At 62.3% G+C, this 8,067-nt stretch overlaps 1 protein-coding gene and 1 non-coding gene across 3 annotated transcripts; both read right to left on the reverse strand.

The window, feature by feature from the left end:
• Window positions 1-1,401: 1,401 nt before the first annotated feature.
• RPS9 (ribosomal protein S9) lies at window positions 1,402-7,738 on the reverse strand. Of its 2 annotated transcripts, XM_074572126.1 has the most exons (6): window positions 7,685-7,737; window positions 6,610-6,712; window positions 6,400-6,522; window positions 4,368-4,554; window positions 2,561-2,754; window positions 1,402-1,467 (listed from the first exon to the last, which is right to left on the reverse strand). In XM_074572126.1, the coding sequence occupies exons 2-5, from the start codon at window positions 6,704-6,706 to the stop codon at window positions 2,577-2,579; spliced, it is 585 nt and encodes a 194-aa protein (XP_074428227.1). In that variant the 5' UTR covers window positions 6,707-6,712; window positions 7,685-7,737; the 3' UTR covers window positions 1,402-1,467; window positions 2,561-2,576. The 2 variants fall into 2 exon arrangements, with proteins under 2 accessions (XP_074428227.1, XP_074428228.1); XM_074572127.1 differs by lacking the exon at window positions 1,402-1,467 and having other exon boundaries at window positions 2,617-2,754; window positions 4,235-4,554; window positions 7,685-7,738.
• Window positions 1,567-1,661, reverse strand: LOC141737434 (small nucleolar RNA SNORD88). The gene has a single exon (XR_012585178.1). It is a non-coding gene; the product is annotated as a small nucleolar RNA SNORD88 (small nucleolar RNA).
• Window positions 7,739-8,067: the final 329 nt, after the last annotated feature.

An 8,067-nucleotide genomic window follows, 5' to 3' on the forward strand; every position in this document is an offset into this window, starting at 1 on the left:
CGGCGGCTCCTCCCTCTCCTCGGCGCCGCGCGCTGATTGGTCAGCGCCGCCACACGTGACGCCGGGCTTCCGGTCGCCATCTTAAGAGTGGCGCAGCGGCCCCGCATGGCGGGGGGGGGAGGGCGTGTGGGTGCCGCCATCTTGAGTGTGGCGGGGCGGCCCCAAATGGCGGGGGCGGGAAAAAGGGGCTGCCCCCCCCCCCACAACGTTGTGGGGGGAGCTCCAAAAACCCCCAAAATTAGGGACACCCCCCCAAAAATCCCTTCCGGAGGAACCCACGGGCCCCCCCCAAAAAAAAACCATTGAGAACCCCACTTTTTGGACACTCCCCCCCCCAAACCGAGGGGTCTGGACCCCCCCCCCAAAAACCCTCAAGGTTGGGGGGCTCCCAAACCCCCCAAAATTGGGGCTCCCCCCCATAAAGAAAACACCCTGAGGAACCCCAGTGTCTGCCCCCCCCCCGAAACCCCAGGATTGGGGACCCCCCCAAAGGTCGAGGGGTCCTAAAACCCCCAAAATTGGGGACCCCCCCCCAATAAAAATCATTGAGGATCCCAGGGGTCTTCCCCCCCCCCCCCCCAAACAAGGGGTCTGGACCCCCCCACAGTCGGGGGAGGCGGGGGGGAAGGAAATCCCAAGAACCCCAAAATTGGGGACTCCCCCCCAAATAACTCTGCAGAACCCCAGCGTCTGCCCCCCCCAAACCCAAAATTGGGGACCCCCCCCAAAAAAAAACCTGTTGATGATCCCAGGGGTCTTCCCCCCCCCCAAAAAAAAGGGATTGGGAGCCCCCAAACCCCCCAAGATTGGGGACTCCCCCTCCCCCCCCCGAAAGAAGGGTCTAGACCCCCCCAAAGTCGGGGGGGTGGGGCTCCCAAGACCCCCGAGACTGGGGACCCCCCCCCAAAAAAAGCCCTGAAGGACCCCAGTGTCTGCCCCCCCCCAAACCCTGGGGTCACCCCCCCCCAAAAGCCCAAAATTAGGGACCCCCCCCCAAAAAAAACCCATTGAGGACCCCAGGGGTCTTCCACCCCCCCCCCAAATAAGGGGTTGCGACCCCCCAAAGTCGGGGGGGGGCTCCCAAAACCCCTCAAATTGGAGACACACCATCCCCCCCCCAAAAGCCCAAAATTAGGGACCCCCCCCCAAAAAAACCCATTGAGGACCCCAGGGGTCTTCCACACCCCCCCCGAAATAAAGGGTTGCGACCCCCCAAAGTCGGGGGGGGGGGGGGCTCCCAAAACCCCCCAAATTGGAGACACACCATCCCCTCCCCCCCCCCCAAAAAAAGCCCTGAGGAACCCCAGTGTCTGCCCCCCCCCCGCCCCAGGTCAGCCCCCCCCCTCCCCAAAACCCCACAAATTGGGGACCCCCCCGCAAAAAAAACCCCACAGACACCCCCATGGGACGACTCTGTTTATTGTCACTGACCCCCCCCCCGGGGGGAACTGCGGCGTCCGGGGGCACCTGGGGAAAAACGGGGGGGTTTAGTCGGGGGGGGGGGGGGACGGACGACGACACACACACGCACCCCCCCTCCACAAAATCCACTCCCCCCCCCCCGGGGGCCCCCTCAGACCCCCCCGGGGTGTCAATGGCCCCGGGGGGGGCACAGGCATCGTCAGGGGGTTCAGCGCCCAGTGCTGCCATCATGGGGGGCCCAACACCCCCCCCCCACCCCGAAGAGAAACCAGCGGCCCCCCCCCCACCCCCCCCTCCAATTAGCTCAAAGCCCCCAATTCCTGACACCCCCCCCCAAGAAAACAGCACCCCAAACCCTCCCCATTCCCCCCTGAACCCCCCCAAAAAACTTACCCCCCCCCCCAAAAGTCCCGTTTTCCCCAATTTGACCATTTCCCCCCCCTGTTTTTTCCCCTTTCCCCCCCCCATTTCCTCCTGTTCCCCCCCCTCCCCCAAAAAATCCTGAATTTCCCCCAAATCCCCCCAAAAAAATCCACTCAGAGTTTGGGGGGGGGGGGGAGGGGGCCTCAGTCCTCCTTCTCCTGGTCCCCCCCAGCATCCCCGACCCCCCCTAAAACCCCCACTGCCCCCCCCAGTGCTCACCGGGGGGGGGGGGGCTCAGCCCTTCTCAGCCCAACGCCCCCCCCCCCCACGCCCCCAACCCCCCAAAACCTCCGTTAACACCCCCAAAACCCACCCCACCCCCCCAAAAAAGCCCTGAACCCCCCCCACGCTCACTTTGGGGGGGGGGGGGGCTCAGTCCTCATCCTCACACCCCCGCTTGCGCCCCCCTGACCCCCCCCAACCCCTGTCACACCCCCCCCCCCCCCAAAAAAAAACCCTGAATGGCCCCAAAATCCCCTGAGAAAAAACCCAGACACCCCCCTCTTCCCACCCCCCCTCGGTGCTCACTGTGTGCGGGGGGCGGCTCAGTCCTCCTCCTTGTCCTCGCCCCCCCCCGTGCCCCCTGAGCCCCCCAAAACCCCTGTTACCCCCCCCCCAAAAAAGAACCCTGAATGACCCCAAAACCCCCTGAGAAAAAACCCAGACCCCCCCCTCTTCCCGCCCCCCCCCCCCCCCCCCCAATCCCGGCGCTCACCGTGTGCGGGGGGGGCTCAGTCCTCCTCCTCGTCCTCGCCCCCCCCCGCGCCCCCCTGCCCCTTCTTGGCGTTTTTCCTCTTGACGCGGCCGGGGCGGCCCCCCCCGTAGGGCGAGCGCAGGGAGAAGTCGATGTGCTTCTGCGAGTCCAGGCGCACGATGAAGGACGGGATGTTCACCACCTGCTTCCGCACCCTGCCGGGGGGGGGACACCCCAAAAAATTGAGGGGGGGGGGGTCAGCACCCCCTAAAAAAACCCCTCGATACCCCCCCCCCCACCCCCTGTGGGGAGACCCTGCCCTGGGGACGGCGACTAAATGGGGAAGGGGGGGGTCTGTGATGGGTGTGCCCCCCCAAAAAAGGGGGGGGGGCGCAAATATTTTAAAGGGGGGGGGCCCCAAAAATAGGGGGGTCAGCGCCCCAAAATACCCCCCCAGGACCCCCAGCCCACTGCGGGGAGACCCTGCCCTGGGGACGGTGACTAAATGGGGAAGGGGGGGGGGGGGGGGTCTGTGATGGGTGTACCCCCCCCAAAAAAGGGGGGGGGGGGGGCAAATATTTTAAAGGGGGGGCCCAAAAATAGGGGGGTCAGCGCCCCAAAATACCCCCCCAGGACCCCCAGCCCACTGCGGGGAGACCCTGCCCTGGGGACGGCGACTAAATGGGGAAGGGGGGGGGGGTCTGTGATGGGTGTGCCCCCCCAAAAAAGGGGGGGCGCAAATATTTTAAGGGGGGGGTCGCAAAAAATAGGGGGGTCAGCACCCCAAAAGTAGACACCCCCCCCGGTAGCCCCAGCCCCAGGGATGCCATCTAAATGGGGAGGGGGGGGTCTGTGATGGGTGTAACCCCCCCAAAAAAGGGGGGGGCAATAGTTAAGGGGGGGTCATATATTTTAAGGGGGGCCCCCAAAAACAGGGGGGGTCAGCACCCCAAAATACCCCCCCCGGGACCCCCAGCCCACTGCGGGGAGACCCTGCCCTGGGGACAGCGACTAAATGGGGAGGGGGGGGTTTGTGATGGGTGTAACCCCCCCAAAAAAGGGGGGGGGCAATAGTTAAGGGGGGGGTCATATATTTTAAGGGGGGCCCCCAAAAACAGGGGGGTCAGCGCCCCCAAAATAGCCCCCCCCCCAGTATCCCCAGCGATGCCATCTAAATGGGATGGGGGGGGGGTCTGTGATGGGTGTGCCCCACCCAAAGAAGAGGGGGGCAAACATTTTAAGGGGGGGCCCCCAAAATAGGGGGGTTGGCAGTGTGTGGGTCCGTCCCCCCCCCCCCAAAGATTTGAGGGGGGTCACGTGGGTGTGGACCCCAGCCCCTTTGCAGGTGAGACTTGGGGGGGGGGGGGGGGACAGGACGAAATGGGGATGATAAATTAAAATGTGGGGGCGCAGCCCCCAATGTGCCCCCCCCACAAATTTTGAGGGGGGGTCTGGCAGCACATGGCCCCCCCCCCCCCCCGATTTGAGGGGGGGGTGGGGGGGGTGTCACCCGGGTGTGGACCCCAGCCCTTTTGTGGGGTGTCTGCAGTGAGACTTGGGGGGGGGGGCAGAGAATAGGGGGGGGGGATAGAGAAAAAGGTGGGGGTGCAGACCCCAATATCCCCCCCCCAATTTTGAGGGGGGGGTCTGGCAGTGCGTGCCCCCCCCCCAAGATTTGAAAGGGGGGGGTGTTACCTGTGCTCAGCCCCCGTCCCCTTCGCAAGGTGTACGGCGGCGCCGCAGTGAGCCTTGCCGACCTCGCCGGGGGGGTCTCACGGTGCCGGGGGGGGGCAGGGGGGGGTCCCGGGGGGCGGGGGGGGCCACCCACCGTATGTGGCGCTGGCGGATGAGGACGCGGGCGTGGTGGATGGACTTGGCCAGGCCCAGCTTGAAGACCTGGGTCTGGAGGCGCCGCTCCAGGAAATCCTCGATCTTGAGCCCCAGGATGTAATCGAGCTTCATCTTCCCCTCGTCCAGCACCCCGATGCGCACCAGCCGCCGCAGCAGCGCGTTCCCTGCGCCCCGCCGCCGGGGAAACGGGAAAGCAACGGTGAGAAACGGCGGGGAAACGGGAAAAAACACCCGGAAAGAAACAGGAAAAAACACCCGGAAAGAAAGAAACGCGAGGAAAAAACACCCGGAAAGAAAGAAACGGGGCAAAAAAAACACGGGAAGAAAGAAACGGGGGAAAAAAACACGGGAAGAAAGAAACGGGGCAAAAAAACACCCGGAAAGAAAGAAACGGGGGAAAAAAACACCCGGAAAGAAAGAAACGGGGCAAAAAAACACCCGGAAAGAAAGAAACGGGGGAAAAAAACACCCGGAAAGAAAGAAACGGGGGAAAAAAAACACCCGGAAAGAAAGAAACGGGGGAAAAAAACACCCGGAAAGAAAGAAACGGGGGAAAAAAACACAGAAAGAAAGAAACGGGGGAAAAAAACACCCGGAAAGAAAGAAACGGGGGAAAAAAACACCCGGAAAGAAAGAAACGGGGGAAAAAAACAGGGAAAGAAAGAAACGGGGGGAAAAAAACACGGAAAGAAAGAAACGGGGGGAAAAAACACCCGGAAAGAAAGAAACGGGGGGAAAAAACACGGGAAGAAAGAAACGGGGGGAAAAAAACACGGAAAGAAAGAAACGGGGGGAAAAAAACACGGAAAGAAAGAAACGGGGGGAAAAAAACACGGAAAGAAAGAAACGGGGGGAAAAAAACACGGAAAGAAAGAAACGGGGGAAAAAAACACGGAAAGAAAGAAACGGGGGAAAAAAACACGGAAAGAAAGAAACGGGGGGAAAAAACACGGAAAGAAAGAAACGGGGGAAAAAAAACACCCAGAAAGAAACGGGAGGAAAAAAAAACCCAGAAAGAAACGGGGAAAAAAACACAGAAAGAAACGGTGAGAAACAGGGGAAACAGGGGAAAACCGGGGAAAATGGGAAGAAGGGGGGAAAAAACAAGGGGAAATGGGGGGGAAACCGGGGAGAAACGGGGGGTAAAGGGGGAAACAGGGGAAGAAGGGGAGAAAAACAGGGAAATGGTGGAAAATGGGGGGAAATGGGGAAAAACAGTGGGGGAAATGGGGAAACGGGGTGAGAAACAGGAGGTAAAAGGGGAAATAGGAAGAAGGGGGGGAAAAACGGGGGGAAATGGTGGAAAACAGAGAAAAACAGCAGGGGAAATGGGGAAAAAATGGTGGGAAATGGGAAAAAAACAGGGAAAAAACAGGGGGAAACAAGAAAAAGTGGTGGGGGAAATAGGGAAAAATGGGGAAAAACAAGGGAAAACGGGGGGAAATGGGGGGGAAATGGGAAAAATGGGGGGGAAATGGGAAAAAAGGGAGTGGGAACAGGGTAAAATGGGGAAAACGGGGGTAGGAAATGGGAAGAAAAGGGAAAAAATGAGGGGCAAATGGAAAAAAAAACAGGGAAAATGGGAAAAATAGGAAAAACGGGAGGGAAATGGGAAAAAAGGGAGAAACGGAAGGGAAGTGGGGTAAACGGGAGGAAAAGGCGGGGAAAACGGGGGAGAAAGGGGAAAAGAGGAAAAAATAGGGGAAAAAAGGGGGGAAACGGGGAAAAATGGGGAACATGGGGGAAATGGGAAAAAACGGGGAGAAAACAAAGAAAAACAGGGGAAAAAACAGGCGGGAAACAGAAAAAAAAACGGGAGAACGCGGGGGAAAAACGGGAGGAGCAAAAAGGGGTTAGAAACGGGGAGTAAAACGCGTGGAAAAAAAGGATGAAAACAGAGAAAAAAAGGGAATAAGGAAAGAAAAATGAGGGTGAGGAAAGGCAGGAGGAAAAAGGGGGTTCAGGGAGGAAAAGGGGGTGTCCGTGTGTGTGTCCCCCCCCCAAATTACCCTCGAAGAGGCGGCGGGGGTCCTTCTCGTCCAGCGTCAGCAGCTCCCGCGCCGCCTTCCGGATCTTGGCCAGGGTGAACTTCACCCTCCAAACCTCCCGCTTGTTCCGCAGCCCGTATTCCCCTGGGAAAGAGGGAAATGAGGTGGGGGGGGGGTCCCCAAAGCTTTCAGTGTCGTGTGTCCCCCCCCGCCCCCTCCCCGCAAACTCACCGATGAGCTTGAGCTCCTGGTCGAGGCGGGATTTCTCGAAGGGGCGCCGGGGGGTGACGTAGGTTTTGCGACAAACCCAGCTCCGGGCGACCGGCATGGTGGGCTGCGGGGGGGGGGGGGAATGGATTTGGGGGGGGGGGCTGACGTTGGGACACCCCCCCTCAAAAAAAAGGGGGTTGGAGACAACAAACAGCCACCCCGAGGAGGAATTGCGGACCCCCCCCCGAAGTTACAGACTCCCCCCCCCCTCCACTTTTGCGCTGGAAGCTGCTGCCCCACAACTAAGGGCCCCCCCACATTTATTTTGGGGGGTCTGTTGTGGCCCTTACTGGGGGAGGGGTAGTTTTTGGGGGGGCTGTAAGGCTTCAGCCCCCCCAAAAACGAGGAGAGGGCAGGATCACCCCCTTATTGGGCCCTCACAGCGATGTCGTGGGTGGGACGCCCCCCCCAAAAGACACACCACACACCCCCCCCCCCAAAAAAAAAACCCCCTCGGATAACATCACAAGGGGAGACCCCCCCCAGAGGCTTTAGAGGGTATCAAGGGCACCCCAAAAAAGAGCCCAGGCCCCCCCCAGCTCCATGCTGTGAACAGGGAAACCCCCCCCGGGGACCCAGGGGACCCCCCCAAAACACCCCCTGGGGTGGGGTCACGGGCTGGGAACCCCCCCCCGGGTCCGAAATGAGCCCAGGACACCCCCCACCCCATCGCTGCTGTGGCCTGGGAGCCCCCCCCGAGCCCTCCTGGGGTCCTCGGCACCCCCAAGCCCCCCCCCCGACCACTGTCACAGGCTGGGCCCCCCCCGCCCCAAAATGAGCCCCCCAAGACAACACGTGTCGCCCCCTCCGCTCTGCGCATGCGCGGTGCGGCCCAGGCGCATGCGCCCTGCCGGCCCCGCTACGGGCCCCGCGCATGCCCAGAGCGCTCCGAGGCCTCGCCCGAGGCTGCGGCCCGGCCCGGGTCCCGCCGCCGCACCACCCCGGCCCCGGTTCGACCGGGGGGGAACCGGGGGTAACCGGGCCCAGCCCCAGCCCGGCCCCGGCAGCGTCACCGCTCGGTCCGGCCCTGCCTCACCTCAGCTCCGCGGCGTCCGCGGCGGCGGAAAGGAGGGGGCCGGACGCCAGCGCCGCTTTATATAGGCGGGCGGGGGAGAGCCACGCCCCCACGCGCGGCACCAGCCAATGGGGAGGCGCGTCGCGAGCGTCCCCTCTGCCAATGGCTGAGCGCGGCTGGGGAGCACCGAGAGGGGGAGCGGCCCCGGCTGAGCGCCGCCATGTTGGCGGGAGGGCGGGGGGAGCGCGGGGTCCGCCAAGGGGGGGGGTGGGGGGCGGCGCGTAGGGGGGGACCCCACGAGGGGCCCGCGTCACGTGGGGGTGTCACGTGTCACCCGGGGCGTCACGTGTGTCACACCTGTGTCGTCGCGTGTCCAGGTACACGTCACACACGTGTCATCGCGT

This window comes from Larus michahellis, unplaced genomic scaffold (genome assembly GCF_964199755.1).
Source record: "Larus michahellis unplaced genomic scaffold, bLarMic1.1 SCAFFOLD_414, whole genome shotgun sequence".
NCBI lineage: Eukaryota > Metazoa > Chordata > Aves > Charadriiformes > Laridae > Larus > Larus michahellis.

What these genes read in the sequence shown, in the direction of transcription:
- RPS9 (XM_074572126.1), bottom strand. Translation starts at nt 6,706, where the DNA reads ATGCCGGTCGCCCGGAGCTGGGTTTGTCGCAAAACCTACGTCACCCCC. An exon ending in CCCCCGCCGCCTCTTCGAGG is followed by an intron (nt 4,555 to 6,399) that starts GTAATTTGGGGG and finishes GGCGGGGCGCAG; the next exon opens with GGAACGCGCTGCTGCGGCGG. An exon ending in ATCCGCCAGCGCCACATACG is followed by an intron (nt 2,755 to 4,367) that starts GTGGGTGGCCCC and finishes CCCCCCCGGCAG; the next exon opens with GGTGCGGAAGCAGGTGGTGA.